Consider the following 16,295-nt stretch of genomic DNA (forward strand, 5'->3'; position numbering starts at 1 on the left):
TGTGACCATTGGACCTCTCGATCGTCTTCCAAATCCTGATCTCTCATCCACTGCCAGTTTTTGTTTGACATTCTTCAGTCTCCCCGGCCTTCAGCTGCCTGAGCGTGGAAACTCTGGAACTGTCTTCCTCAACCATTATTTCCCTTAACTACCCACACCCCCCTCCCAATCCACCCAATCGCCCTCCAAACTAAGAGCCCCTTCTGTAGCCCAAAGTCATGTTTTAGTTTTAATGTGAAACACTTCGGGACACTTTCCCATGTGTTATTTCAATGACCATTATTGAAGATCGCAGGAGATCTTCTGGTCTTCTGTCTCGTCCTCTCTTTCCTTGCCTTCCTTTACTTTCCTCCTCTCCGTTTCTTTCCTGTCAATCTCTCCCACCACTAGTGGGACGTTCAGCCTGCTAAGTGTAGACAGATGTCTGTAAAAGCGTCGATGCAAACAGGAGACTGTCAGAGTCAGGCCAATCTTGAGCCACACCACAAACCATGTCCTCACAGAGCTTCACAGGAACACTTACCTAAAAAGACAACTCCCACCCACCAGCAACCCCCCACCCCCCCTCCCCACTGACTGTGCGCATTGTAATGATTGTGCAGCTCACCCTGGATCTCAGCACAACAGAGTAAGCACGGTGATTGAGCAATTGTAAAGCACCCACTACAGAGCAGCAAGGAGTCGATGGAAACCCACAAGACGTCGAAATCGGAGGAACACAGAAATCAGGGCAGCAAGGTGGTTCAGTGGTTAACACTGCTGCCTCCCGGCGCCAGGGACCCGGGTTCAATTCCACCTTCGGGTGCCAGTCTGTGTGGAGTTGGCACAATCTCCCAGTGACTACGTGGGTTTCCTTCGGTTTCTCCCAAAGTCCAAAGATGTGCAGGCTAGGGTGGATTGGCCATGGTAAATTGCTCATAGTGCCCAGAGCTGTGTAGATCAGGCAGATTAGAGGGGAATGGGTCTGGGTTGGGGATGCTCAGATGGTCGGTGTGGACTTGTTGGGCTGAAGAGCCTGTTTCCACACTGTAGGGGTGCTATGATCTCAGAAGGTTGGAGGAGATTCCACACTGTGGGGGTGCTATGATCTCTTATAGGTTGGTGGAGATTCCACACTGTAGGGGTGCTATGATCTCAGAAGGTTGGTGGAGATTCCAGAGATGGAACTTAAAAGCAAATGTAAGAATTTTGCATTTGCGATATTGCTGTAACATAGGAGTCAGTGCAGGCTAGTGAGAAACAAGGCCCTGTGTGAACACATAATTGAAGGAAAATTCTTATTTCAGTTCAGACAAAGCTGACTAGGCTGATCTCCTGTAAAGAGGGATTGTAAATTGAGCAGAGGTTAGACAGGTTGGGACTCTACTCAGTGGAGTTTGGAAAAATATGAAATTATGAAGAGAATATAATAAGATAGAAGCAAGGAGGATGTTTCCACAAGGGGTCGGTGAAACTTGAACTGGGTGGGTGTACCAATAAGGGGGGAGCAGATCTAGGTCTGAGCTGAGGAGGAACATCTTCACCCAAAGGACTGTGTGAATTCCCTACCCAGTGAAGCAGTTGAGGCTTTCCTTAAGGGAAAGATAGGCAGATTTTTGAAAAGTAAAGGAATTAAGGATTATGGTGAGCGGGTGGGTAAGTGGAGCTCAGTCCACGAAAAAATGCACTGAAAGGCGAGCAGTGGAGTTTTGAGATCAAGGAGGAGGTGGAAGCCTCAGGAGAAGACTGGTCAAGTCTGGACATGTCAAAGACATTGGCTCAAGCCTGATCTGTGTCGGTTATAAAAATTGAGCTAGTTACTGCCTTATGTGGAGCAGTGCTCAAGTTGACTTTTCATGGGAAAGAGTTAACACATGATTGGCGTGGGCTGTTCAAAACTGCATGTTGTTTACAGCGAAATCCACACAGGCTCCAGAAAATTGGACATCCTCCAGCTTTGAGTTGTGATTGAACTGCCGCGTTAGATACCCTGGGAGCGGATGCACTGAGGAAAAACTCAGTAAATGCTTCAAATGGCATTTTCGGATAATCTTGGGATCTCAGTCACAGGCATCAAAAAACTAGACAGGCTTAGCTGCAGCTGTCTTGTCATGTTAACTTTGTGCTGAGAAAATCTTTGCTTGTTAAAGAACGGCCAACTCAAGATGCATCCAGCTGTGGATTGTACAGTCCCTGTTGTTGACCAGCCTGCCTGTCCGTAGCTAGACAGAGTAAATGGCTACACTAAAGGCCAAGTCACCATAGTCCTAAGCAGATCACAGGGCTACTCCCCCCATTATAGAGAGATGACTGTTGGTGGTTTAACCTGAGGGTCACCACACCTCGGGCAAGGGGAGAGGTTGAGAAGGAGAGCCCTCCATTGCACCCTCAGCTGCTGTGGGAATTAGACAATAGACAACAGACAACAGACAACAGACAATAGACAATAGGTGCAGGAGTAGGCCATTCGGCCCTTCGAGCCAGCACCACCATTCATTATGATCATGGCTGATCATCCACAATCAGTATCCTGTTCCTGCCTTATCCCCAAAACCCTTGATTCCACTATTGAGCCCACACTGTTGGCATCACTATTCAGCCTTCCAGCAAGCAGTGTGACAAGATGGCTTAGCGGTGCGCACTGCTGCCTCACAAACACTGGGTTTGATCCCCAAACTCGGGTGAATACCTATGTGGAGTTTGCATGTTCTCCCCGTGTCTGCATGGGTTTCCCCCGGGTGCTCCGGTTTCCTCCCAAAGGCTAGAGATGTGCAGGTTCAGTGGATCAGCCATGCTAAATTACCCTATTCTGTCCAGGAATGTGCAGGTTAGGTGGATTAGCCATGGGGAATACATGGACAGGGAGGTGTATCTAGGTGGGATGCTCTTTGGAGGGTCAGTAAGAACTTAATAGATTGAATTGCCTGCTTCCACTCTGTAAGAATTCTTCTATGAGCTAGGTGATGCCTAAAATGCAGCAAATAACATTGTTTTGGTGCATTCTCCATGACAATGCCCCTATAAATCAGAGCAAGCAATCAGCAGCCCTTCCTCATGTGGTATAAATTGTTGTTCACTTAGAGATGTGGCATTCTTGCAAGCGGACCTGATGAGTGCAGGACGAGAAGTTTCAACAGCCTGCTTCCTAATTTTATCAGCAGTAAACATCTTCCATGAAATCACACAAAGGAGTTATTGAGGTTGGTTACTTCCACTCAGAAATGTGGAAAATAGGGGCAGGAGTAGGCCATTCTGCCCTTCTAGCCTGCACCCCCTCCAGTATCATCATGGCTGATCAGCAGTTCCCTGTTCCCACTTTCTCCTCTTCATACCCTTTAATCCCATTAACCCTCAGGACTATAACTAACCCCTTCATGAAAGCATTCAATGTTTTGGACCCCAAACGCTTTCTGTGGCAGAAAATTCCACAGACTCCCCACTCTCTGATCTAAATGGGTGACAGGTGGCCAGAGACGAAGTACGTTTAGGGAGGAGTCAGAAAATGTGTCTTTGTGTGGAGTGTGATTAGGAGACCACACTATATCATGTGGCGGAGGGGGTTACCAACTGTTCCAGTCATGTTGGATTTTGACACTAAAATGGGCTAAAATGGGACAAAACCTTTCCATTTAGACAGGTGTCATGAGCCAGCATTGCCTTGGCGGGCCAAAGGGCCTGTTCCTGCTCTCTACCCTTTTTTCCCCTGGCTGTGTTAAGGTCACTGTATGTGCAGTGCTGGGCCCCAAATCAGAATCTGTCCGTGAAACTCCGAAACCCTCGTATTCTAGACACCTGCTCGTGTCCACTCGGTCTCCCGGTGGTTGTGATTTTAGGCACATCACCAACGATGTAGTGTGCTGTGGTTTTACTGAAACGCTGCTGTTAGTATCACAGAGTATCACCCACAAAGAGTTTCAGCACAGTTAACCCAATCTTCACAGACTGAAACTGGGAACTCACCATCTTGAACTTATCTGTGTAAACCGACGGCCCACACAATGCCTGTTACATACTCTCCATTCCGCTACATTTCACAAAACAGTCTATCCCTCTATCCTTCTGCAACAGTGTGCCTCCCTTTCCCACTCTCTCAGACCATCTCTTATTCCCTCTCTCCCTCTCCCTCACGCAATGTTTCTCATTCTCGCTTTCTTTCTCATTGTGGTTCTCTCTCGCTCTCTCTCCCCTTCTCTCCCTCTCTCACTTACTGTGTGTGTGTGTGTGTGTGTGTGTGTGTGTGTGTGTGTGTGTGTGTGTGTGTGTGTGTGTGTGTGCGTCTCCCCCTCTCTCACTTACAGTGTGTGTGTGTGTCTCTCTCTCCCTCTCTCTCCCCCTCTCTCACTCACAGGTGTGCATGTGTGTGTACATGTGTGTATCTCTCTCTCTCTCTGCGCTCTCTCTCCTTCTCTCAATCATCATGTCTCCCTCACTCTCCTCTGTCTCTCAAACCTCCACCTCCCCTCTATCCCTCCCCGTCTCTCCCTCTTTCCCATTCACAGTGTTCCTCTCCTGCTGTCTCTCCCTCTGTCACTCTGTCTGCTCTCCCTCTGTCTCTCTCTCACCCCCATCCACTCTGTCCCTCTCCCCCAGGCAGTCCCGGCTGAGCATGAAGTCGCTAAGCTGACCTAATGGAGGTGGCGGGGTGGGGTGGCTGTGAATTTCCACCTACTGCTGACAACTCATGGTGGAGGAAATTTGCAGCATCAATCAAACTGGTTAAAATGGGATGACTCAGCAAAAAGGGTCTGTGTTTAGCACGTATACAGTGTTTCATTTCTTTATTCAATCAGTGGTCTAGTTTCAAGACTGTTAGCTGTGATCTGTGGTTGCTGACTATCCAGGTTCATTTCCTGGGCTCTGTTTGGGTTCTGGCGTACAAATTCCCTCTTTCCTCCGACTCGAAGCACCCTACTCGATGAATGCTACTTTTCAGAATGTTTACAAGCATTTGTCTTCTTCCTGTACAACCAGTCTGAGGCCTAAATCTCGGAATCTCAGCTTAAATGTCTAAATAAACCCACATTCCATTACAATTACGATTTTACAGTAGCGGCTGAAGTTAATGGCCTGTTGCTAAAGTCTAGGGAGCGACAATGGTATGGCAAAAATCTCACTGGGTTAGCAGTTCTGAAAAACAGAACTTTCCAACCGTACCAGTGGAATTTAGATTCAGTCAATAAAGTATGCAATTGGAACACAGTCTCAGGAATAACACCATTGACATGTGATTCCAAAACTACCACATTGCGATCGACTTTTTAACTGCCTTCTGAAATGACCACTCAATCTGGTTAAAATCAAAATGCATGCCTGTTCTCTCCTGGACATTCCCAATCTATTTTGGGAACCAAATACGGTACTGACTTCCGAGGAAAAGCCCAGCTCCCAGAGTAAAAGAAGGAATTCACTTTATTTTTATCCAAACCGTCTTCCCGGATATAGTCCGACTGCCCCTCTATATGCCAGACTATGTAAGGTACAGCATGATGACTGGGTTCTTATTGAGGCAGATGACCTGAAGTTTAATAATATCACTATGATATTTCATGGCATATAGAGTCATGGAGCTGAACAGCATGGAAACTGGCCATTCAGTTCAACTCATTCATGGTGACCAGATATCCTAAATTAATCTAGTCCCATTTGCCAGCATTTGGCCCATATCCCTCTAAACCCTTCCTAATCATGTATCCATCAAGATGCCTTTTAAATGTTGTATTTGTACCAGCCACAACCTCTTTCTCTGGCAGGTCATTCCATACACACACCACCCTCTGTATGAAAAAGTTGCTCCTCAGATCCCTTTTAAATCTATCTCCTCTCACCTCAAACCTATGCCCTTTAGCTTTGGGCTCCCCTACTCGAGGCTATTTACCCTATCCGTGTCTCTCATGATTTTATAACCCTCTATAAAGTCACTGTGGCCCTCCAGGGAAAATAGCCCCCAGCCTATACATCCTCTTCCTAAAGGTGAAACCCTCCTATCCCAGCAATATCTTTGTAAGTATTTTCTGCACCCTTTCAAGCTTAACCACATCTTTCCTATAACAGAGGGACCTGAAATGAAGGCAGCATTCCAAAAGTAGCCGAACCAATGTCCTATATTACATCAACATAACCTCCCAAATTTTACACTCAAAGCACTGCCCAATAAACCCTTTCTTCACTATTATGTCTACCTGTGACTCCACTTTTAAGGAACAATGAAACTGCACTCCCGAGTCTTTTTGGCAACACTCCTCAGCATGGTCCTAACAAAATAAGTGTATAACCGACTGAGCATACTACACTGATTCCACCACACAAAGCCTCCAGTCATGTTCCCTGTACAATGGAGCAAGGTTAGAGCATTCTGTGAGTCATGTCAACATGTAATGAGGAGTATTAGCCAGTCAGCACAGAACCCAGATTGTACAGTATAAGGTGTCAAATCCATGCAAATGGCTTTGTAAATAAACTTCTGTCATCTGATGATAATGCTAAGATATCTGTCTCAACCACAATCCAGTCTTTGTACTATATGTTATGTGTTTGATGCATAGAGAAGCATTCAGGCCATATCTAGGTCGATGATTTGAATAAAAATAATGTACTCAGCTATGGGGGGAAGTGCAAGAGATTGGCACTCAATGAGAATGCTCATTGAATGGAAAACAAAAACCTACAAAACCGCGGGTGCCAGAAATCATCTAACAATCCAGTGCACCACCATGGTCCAAATGGCCTCTTTCTCCATCATAATAATTCTGTGATATTGGGGTGTTTAGCCCAAGAAAACATGTGGAGTGCATTGATTAAGTTGAATGCAGAAATTTGGTCTCTGAGGGAATGTGGGGATACAGGAAAAGAACAAGGAAATCGAAATGATGACCAGTCATGGTGAAGTTGACAGGATGGTTGCAGTCCTGAGATAACACAGCAGGCCAGGCAGCATCAGAGGAGCAGGAAAGATGACATTTTGGACCGGAACCCTTCGACCGTCAGCTTTCCTGCTCCTCTGACGCTGCCCTGGCTGCTGTGCTCCTCCAGCTCCACGCTGTGCTATCTCTGACTCCAGCATTGGCAGTTCTTACTATCTCTGGTTGCAGCCCTGATCCTGTTTCATACGTTATCATAAATTCTCTCCCCCAAAAGGTTGCTGGAGGGCAGCTGAAGTATGAGATTGACCGGTGGCTATTCAGGATGTGTACCAAGGGCATGTAGAGTTTAGGTAGGTCAATAACAAGGTGCTGATGGACAATGGTCGAACTGACAGGCTTGGGGAGGCTGAATGCACTCTGCCTGGTCCTATAGCCCGTACACTTCTTGATCTCAATGCATCGGTGACTCAATGAAATGCACAAAGCCATGGCGTACTACAGTAAATACAACCTGAAGAATCAGGACTGTTAGTGGGCCATTCAGCCCCTTGAACACACACCAGCATTTGACAAAGTCATGGTTGATCATGACACCTAGTGTCCTGTGCAACTCCTTTTGTCAGTGATATGACCAGTCAACAAAATTACAAGTTAATAATTTGGATAACACTTCTTCATAGCAAAACAATATACAAGAAGCAATCTTAACTTTTGTTATTCCTTCTAGTGGTTTATCTGTGTCTCTCTTGGAATGAGCGTGCCACCGGACAGTCTTGTGCAGATGGCTACATACGCAACACGAATGGAACATGCGTCGGTGAGTTTTAAGCATGCTATTAAGTTTATGCGTATAATTCGTTTAATGCTATAATTTTCTTTTCAATTCTGGTCGACCCCATTTTTCTCCCATTTCTACTTAATGAAAGCAGCTGTGAGTAAAGAGAAATTGAGTTCTGAGGGAAAATAAATGAAGGGAAGAGCTACTACTCTTTTATTAAGGGAGCAATTTTGAAGAATTCTGCCAAAGCTGATCTGGGAACAATATGCCCTAATGGGATGGATTCAGATGTCAAAAATGCAAACTAAGAAATGAGGGAAGACGAGGAAAAAAAGAGTAATTCCCTGGGCTCAGAGTGACACAGAGTTAAATCAGGAGTTAGCAAGGAAAGACGCTGAAAGGGATTGTAAATGAAAAATGGATTCACAAGAAACTGTACAAGCCAAACACTGCGAATGTTGTAAAGTTGATACAAGCACTGAGAATGCTGGAGAAATTCAGCAGGTCAGTGGAGTGAGAAATAGATTCAACATTACAAATTCGATGTGATGTCTTCAGAACTCGCTCAAAATATCACGATGTACGGCTCATTAATAAAGGTGCTGTCTACTGTATTGCAGCTCTTCTTAAGCAGCCTCCCATCAGTGGAAAATATGATTTGTGTATCCACTTCTGGCATTCTTAGCACTTGTTCATGATGAGTACAAAGTGAAACATTTGAGCAGCATGTTACCGTTTCCATCAATAAATCCTTGGGCCAAGTAGAATGGAACTTTTCCCCACACAATGTAACTCACGTTAGAACCCAACGTTAAACCATCATGTACCAGGCCGGAGACATCGCTAAGAAAAGATGTGATTTTGAATCTTTTGAGTTTGTCTTGCACCTCATCACGATCAAAACACGAGAAAAATGGCTTGAGAAAGGGCACAACAATTTACAGCACATGGGATGTAGGTGTTAATTGGCTGATTATGGGTCGCACCTTCTACAATGATTTTAGTTTGACTTATTATTGCCATATGTACCTAGGGACAGTGAAACATTTTGTTTTGCATGCAGTACAGGCAGACCATACCATACAAAGTGCATTTGAGTGTTGGAACAGAGCGAGGAATACAATGATGCCCAAAGAGCGAGATCAACATTTAAATTCGAAACTTGAGAGGTCCATTCAAAAGTCTTATAACAGTCGGGAAAGGATATGAAGAAAACTGATCTCTGTTGTGTCCCTTTGACTGTTCCTGGCTAATCAGAGTCAACTTATCTGGTTTGAATTGAGTCAGGTAATGAAGATCGACAGGCAACAGATTCTGCCACATCCAGGATCCAATCAATCAGCGCTCTCTTCTAGTGCTGTCCAAACTGTTGTCTCTTTTCTGAAGTTGGCTTTCTTGCATTGCAGTCCTGATGAGCTCAAAATGAGAACATTCCTACCTCCATGCCTTGTTCTTTGTTGCTGAGCAATGCTTAAAATGTCACTGAGAATCCCGCTGCTGAGCCAGTTTCCTTCTGTTGATGGTGTTTCCTGTCTATTGCAGACCAGGACGAGTGTCTCATGGGTCCATGTGGACCCTATTCAATCTGCCACAATGACATTGGAGGGTTCCACTGCACTTGCAAGATCGGATTTGCCTCAGTGTCCAATCAGTTCCTCAATGGTAAAACTGTGTCATTTTGTCGAGGTCAGTATACTTCCTCATTGGAAACAGGTCTGGGTAGTTCGTTATGTGACAGGACAGGCTAAGTTCGTGAACTGAGTGGAAAGGTTGCTGCTGAGACACTTGATTGGAAGTGGACTTGTTATGAGGGGCTTGGAAAAACAACACTCCAAATCAGCCAATGCCAGTTGACTGAAGGACGGACTATAAGCCAAGGATTCATCTTTGCTTTGTCCCACACAACGTAACTCACAGTAGAACCCAACATTAAGCCATCAAGCACCTGTTTGACAGTACAGAATAAAGACATCGCTAAGATGTGATTTTGAAGCTTTTGTGTTTGTCTTGCACCTCATCAAGATCAAAACACAAGAAAAGCAACTTGAGAAGGGGGGGGGCAACAGTTTTACAGGGAAGTAGGTGTTAATTGGTTGATTATGGGTTGCACCTTTTACAATGATTTTAGTTTGATTTATGACTAGATTCCAAGGATTAATCCTTGCTTTGGCCATTCTCTCAGCTACAGTTCTGGTCGTTAACAGTATACAGGTGGTTTTGACAGGGAAAATATGGAATATCTATTTCCACTGGCCGATGGGTCAGAAACCAGAGGACACAAGTTAAAGACCATTGACAAACAAACCAGACATTAGGTGCGTAGAAATTTAGAATACCCAGCAAGCTGCAATGATCCAAAATGCATAGCGTGAACATTGTGCCGGGTGTAGTTTCCAAACTAGCTTTGATCCCACCCAGAGATTATCTACAGAAATCTGAAAAAACAATTGCTAATATTTATGAACACAGACACATAATCCTATATTCCACGGTAATCACATCAAGCACAGCAATCCATGCCATTGCTATGGTCTCACAGAAATCCCATAATTGTATTACGATTTGGAGCTTCCATAAATGCATTTCACTTGCACTTAGAGAAAGAGCATAATTTTTTAAAGTGGACTAATCTTTTTTTTAATTTCAATATAATGCTACCTTTATCAGAACTACTGATGCCTCCCATCCAATCCTGTTTATCTTAAAATGTGTTAAATATTACTCTGTCAGAATGTCAGCTTCAGGCTAACAATGGCCAGTCAGATTTAGTTACAAAACAGTTACACAGATTTGAGCTCAGAAGATTAAATGACACCAGAGTGGTGTTAATTTCCAATTGGAATAGGCTTAGCATCAGTCTTGTGTCCCCTATATCAGAGATTCCACTTTAAAGCTGGCACAACCTAGGATGAGATGGGAAACTTTCATCCTGCAGAGACAAAATTTGAGCCACTGACAGTTATGAGGTTTGAACCTGGCTAGGCCAGTGAAGCATCTTGCAGTTACTCCCAAACTCATTGTTCTTTTGCAGATGCGAACGAGTGTCTCTCTAGCCCCTGTGGGCCTACTGCAATCTGCCACAACACTGAAGGGAGCTTTTACTGTACTTGCGATCGAGGATTTTACTCTGTATCCGGAAATTATCAATTTGCTGGTGAAGCTGAGTCTCACTGTCGAGGTGATTGCAGTTACTGGCTCGATCTTTGTCCTGATGTTGCATTTGACCCCTCATTGTTTGTACGCTGTTCCAAGTATGGTCCTAACATTTCCTATGATGGCCCACAACAGGCACCATCTTCCAAACCTGCCTTCATTCCACTTACTCTGCCTATACTTCCCACAACCTCAGGAAAGCAACCAACATAATAATTGACCTCTCCCACCCCAGTTATACTCTCTCCCACCTCCTTGCATTGGGTTTGAAAACACCAACAGATTCATGAGCAGCTTCTTCCCTGCTGTTACCAGGCTTATGAACTGACCTCTCATATACTCGAGTTGGTCTTTCTCCACACCTTCTCTGTAGCTGTAACATTATATTCTGCATGCTGTTTCATTACCCTGATGTACTTATTTAATTTATGGGTTGCCCAGTTAGCACAAAAAATCAATACTTTTCACCGTATCTCAGTACATTTGACAGTAACAAATCAAATCAAATCAACAACATTTTGTCCCTTCATCTCTCTCAGTCTATTTCCTTTAGCTCAACTGCTGCTTCCTCCCTCAATACTCATCAATATCATTACCCATTCCCTTTTCTCAAGCACTGTCCCTCCCTATCGAAACTGATATCATCAAACTTCTCTTCAAGCCCACCCCTAAACCTTTGTTTTGTCCTCAATTATTCACTCAGCTCTAACTCACCTTTTCTGAAATGAATCTCTCCAATGGAGTGAATCACACCTGTCCAATTTAATGCTCATCATTTCCACCAGTCCCCTGTTGAGCTCATTCAGTCTGGCTCCTGCTTCAGATCCACTATTATGACAGCCACCATCAAAGTTATACGCCAAGCACATTTGGTGTAGTGCATTACAGTCCGTCAACATTTCTTGTCTTCCATGAGAGCCAAAGCTTCCCAAGTAGACCACCCCATTCCCATCAATCGCTTCCATTCCATAGTCTTTGTTCCAAACCCAAGGAAGATAGTGCTACTCCCGCAAGGAACTCTCCTCCAGGGCTCATTGGTCACGAGCTAAGGTCTTATCCTTCAATTCCTTATCATTCTCAGTTACAGTTTTGTCCGTCAGTAGATTGTCAGTAACTGTGATGGTTCAATGTCACTGAGCACAATGCTCACAGCCTGATTGGAGCCCACAGTGAGCAGATCTGTGCATCACACCTTAGGAAGGACAGACTGTCCTTGGAGGGAGTACAGCGCAGGTTCAGAAGAATGATACCTGGACTTCAGGGGTTATGAGGACAACTTGCACCAATGAGGCCTAGAATTTCGAAGGTTGAAAGATGATCTGATAAAAGTTTTCAAGATATTAACAGGAAAAGGCATGGTAGATAAGGACAAACTATTTCCACTAGTTTGGGATACTATAACTAGAGGCATAGTCTGAGAATTAGGGCTAGGCTGTTCAGGAGACACAATGGGAAGCACTTTGACACACACTCACATATAGGTTTGGAACTCTCTTCCACAAGTGACAGTGGATGCTGGATCAGTTGTTAATTTAAAATCTGAGATAGATAAATTATTTTGTGAGGCAAAGCTATTAAGGGATAAAGGATAGGGGCCAAAGGCAGGTATCTGGAGTTAGGCCAGAGATCAGCCATGATCTCATTTGAGTGGTGGAACAGGCTCAAGGGGCTGAATTCTGCTCCCATGTTCCTCTGCCCATATTTACTTGTCCATAGCATTGCCCTCGGTTACACAATCCTGTTGTGCTCTTTGATTAATTGTCACACATTGTTGCTATTCAGTGTTAGTAAGACCAAGGGCTTTGGAGAACGTCTTCACATTTTGTGTGACTGTTGAAGGTAGGTGATAGTCAGTCAGCCGTCCATTTTCCCTCCCTTCCAATTCTCCATTGTGTTGACGGTAATGGCTTTACAATAACGAGAGGTGTAAATGTGGATTGCCAGTCTCTCGCAGATTAAACATTCAGTAAGTTTATATTTGGCTGCCAGCAAATTCACTGCACCTTAGCCCATGATGCCGATCTGTCCCTGGATATTCACTGAAGATCAACCTGAAAATGTACACGCCCTGTCTGCTCCCAGCTTCAAACTCAGCCACATTCCAAGAACATGTCAAACGTTTCATCTGTTCACCTGCATTCCACTCCGAGCGCTACCTCAGCATTGTATTTCCCAGCCTCAAAGTCCTCTGTTACCTTTCCAAAGCATCTCTTCAACGCACACCTGAAGGAGTGGCACATGGAAGACAGAAACGAGGAAGCATTTCTTCTCTCAGTGGGCAGCGAATCTCTATGGAATTCTTTACCACAGAGGGCTGTCAAGGCTGGGACATTAAGTACATTCAAGGTGGAGATAGACACATTTTTAATCAGGATGGTGGAATCATGGAATATGGGGAAAAAGCAGGAAAGCGGGCTTGAGGATTATCAGATCCTGATGTCTCATTGAATGGCAGAGCAGACTTGATGGGCTAAATGGCTCACTTCTGTTCTATGTCTTAGGGTCTTGTCGCCACTTGTGCAAATTGCGGCTTCAACCTACATAAGAACCATTTCAACCACAGTGTGTGTACTTATGGTTTGACTCCATCTCCTCAGGCCATCAATTACAGTATCCCTGACTGTAAACAATTCCCTACAGCCTTGTTCTAATCTGTTTCTCTGCACTGTCCCTTCTGGTTTACAGTGTCCTATCACCATAGCTCCATCTTCTTGAATTCTGGAGCACTGTCCTTAATCTTAACACTTCTTTCCCCACTTCTCTGAAGCCTTCTACCTTCTCTGCGCTCCTCAAAATGCTCAGGCTAAAAGAACAGGTTAGATTTATTGAGAAAGCAATCTATAAAGATTCATGGTGTGAGTGTTCCAATTTCATACCCTAACCACATGTTGCCTTTACCCTGTGAGCTTGCAAATGGCGTGGTTCACTTTGGAGAGAGAATTATTTGAGCACTAATGCTCCTTCAGGATCTGCATTCAGATGGTTCAAATAGCTCATGGAAACCCAAGTAATTTAGATGAGAATACAGAAAGCATGGCTGGTAAACTTGCAGATGACATCAAAGTTATTGGTTTATGTGCGTGAAGAAGGTTACCTAAGATTACAAAGCTGTCTTAAAGCAATTGGCTCATTGGGCAGAGGAATGGCAGGTGGAGTTTAATTTGAATAAATGCATGGTATTACATTTTGCTAAAACAAACAAGGGCAGGATTTGTACAGTTAAAAGTGTGGCCTTCGGTCGTGGTGCAGAACAGAGAGACCTAGGGGATCGGGTGCAGAAATCTTTGCAATTAGCATCACAGGTAGGTCGGATGGTTAAGAAGGCATTTAGCACACTTGCCTTTATTGCTCAGATCATTGAGTATAGTAGTTGGGATGTCATGTTGAGGTTGTACAGGATGTTGGTACTGTATCCAGTTCTGGTCACCTGGTAATAGGAAGGACATCATTAACCTGGAGAGGGTTCAGAAGAGATTTACCAGCATATTGCCAGGACAGGAGGGTTTGCGTTATGGGGAGAGGCTGGGACTTTTTTCATTAGAGTGTAGGAGTTTGAGGGATGAGTTCATCGAGGTTTGGAAAATCACGAGGGGCATTGATAAGATGAATGGCAGGGATCTTTTCCCTCGGGTGGGGGAATTTCAAAGCTAGGGGGCTTTTTTAAGTGAGAGGAGAAAGATTTAAAAGGGGCATGACGGGCAATTATTTTACATATGAACTTCCAGAGGAAGTGATGGATGTGGGTACAGTTACTGCATTTAAAAGATAAGTACATGAACAAGACATGTTTGGAGGGATATGGGCCAAGCGCAGGCCAGTGGGACTTGTTTAGTTTGGGATTATGGTCAGCATGGGCTGGTTGAACCGAAGGGTCTGTTTCTGTACTGTGTGATGCTAAGAGGTGGTCTCCTGTGTCAATGCACTTGGTTTGAGCCAATGAACTAGCGTGAGAGGCAAATGTTTGTTACAATGCACTGCACTTCCCTCTACTTATTGCTCTTGTGCTCCAAATGAGGAGGCGTGTTTTACTAACCCCTGTGGGCCCAATGGCCAATGTCACAATGCTGAAGGGAGCTTTAATTCTGCTTGTGAAGCAGGATTTCACTCAGATTCTAAAGGTCTCAAACTACCTGGTTAACCCAAGCCTTTCTATTGGGTTGTGACAGTGACACGTCCAACCTTGATTCGAAGCCAATTTGTCTTCTGTTCAGTGTTGCCTCTGCTTTAGTGCGGGTTCCACACTACACTCCAATATCTCCATTGGCACTTCCTCAGCACTCAAATGTCACAGTCTGTAAGGATTTGACATTGGCCATTTAAGATTGAGATGAGGTGAATTTTTTTTTCACCCAGAAAATGGTGAGCTTATGGAATTCTGTGTCACAGAAAGTTATTGAGGCCAAAACATTGAATGTTTTCAAGAAGGCGTTAATCATAGTTCTTAGTGCTAAAGGGACCAAAGGCTGTTGGGGAGAAAGCAGGAACAAGGGATCAGCTGTGATCATATTAAATGGCAAGGCAGTCTTGATGGGCTGAATGCTCCTATTTTCTGTCTTTCAGTTTAGCAGTGATTGTCAAATCACTGCTACTAGTTTTGCATGAAGATCCAAAATCAAAATTTACTACTTGATGTTTGCCTTCTATCACAGTCTGTCCTCCCTAACCAATGGTTTCATTCCTTTTCCTCAATGTGCATAGGTACATCTCACATTCTAGCGACTCGGTTGTGTGTCTAATTCCCTGTCACCCGCAAACTTCCACATCCATTGAGTAACACCAGTGACACGAATGAACTTCTTCATCCTCCTGCCCATACTGACTCAACCTTTCCATACCTCCCCATGTCTATCTCTCTGGTTCTACAATGTGCAGTCTCCATCCATTCCTTATGCTGTAAGAACCCTCTCATTTATTGTCCCATATTGAATGAATTGCACTGGTTTTCATCAATTGCAAATTCTGAATCCACACAAAACTCTCCACTGCTTCATTCCATGTGTTGCTGTAGATTTCTACAGCATCTGTGTCTCTACTCTTCCATGTCTATCTACAATGCGTTCCTACCTCCCTTCAGCTCTAATATCAATGAATACACCTTGCACCTGCTCTGAAACACTACCCTAAGCCTTCTTATTGTCTCTCTCCACATTCAAAAACCATTCTGAACTATCTCGTTCACTTGCCCACCCTCAAAAGTGGACCACTAAAAGAGTGGGTTCAGGAAGGTGCCTAATCAGGGGGACTCTTTGTTTCTCTCTCAACAGTAGATTTTATTCTCACATTTCTTACAATCATTCTGCACATTTCGACCTCAATTCTAACACGGCCCAGTCCATCACACAAACCAGCCTCCCGTTCATTGGCTCCATCTACACTTCCCGCTGCCTCGGGAAGGCAGCCAACATTGTCAAAGACCCCTCCCACCCCAGTTATAATTTCTTCCACAGAAGACACAAAAGCTTAAACACACATACCAACAGGTTCATGAACAGCTTCTTCCCTGCTGTTGCTAGACTTCTGAATGG

At 44.4% G+C, this 16,295-nt stretch overlaps 1 protein-coding gene across 2 annotated transcripts in view; it reads left to right on the plus strand.

The window, feature by feature from the left end:
- LOC125447391 (adhesion G protein-coupled receptor E2-like) overlaps positions 1 to 16,295 on the plus strand; it is a 94,148-nt gene that overhangs the window by 11,308 nt on the left and 66,545 nt on the right. Inside the window, exons 2-3 of one of the 2 annotated variants that reach the window (XM_059640042.1) lie at positions 7,567 to 7,656; positions 9,160 to 9,303. In XM_059640042.1, the coding sequence (XP_059496025.1) occupies positions 7,567 to 7,656; positions 9,160 to 9,303 (234 nt within the window). The remainder of the gene's footprint in view (positions 1 to 7,566; positions 7,657 to 9,159; positions 9,304 to 16,295) is intronic. The other variant, XM_059640041.1, reaches the window with a different exon arrangement.

Source organism: Stegostoma tigrinum, chromosome 35, assembly GCF_030684315.1.
Source record: "Stegostoma tigrinum isolate sSteTig4 chromosome 35, sSteTig4.hap1, whole genome shotgun sequence".
Taxonomy (NCBI): domain Eukaryota; kingdom Metazoa; phylum Chordata; class Chondrichthyes; order Orectolobiformes; family Stegostomatidae; genus Stegostoma; species Stegostoma tigrinum.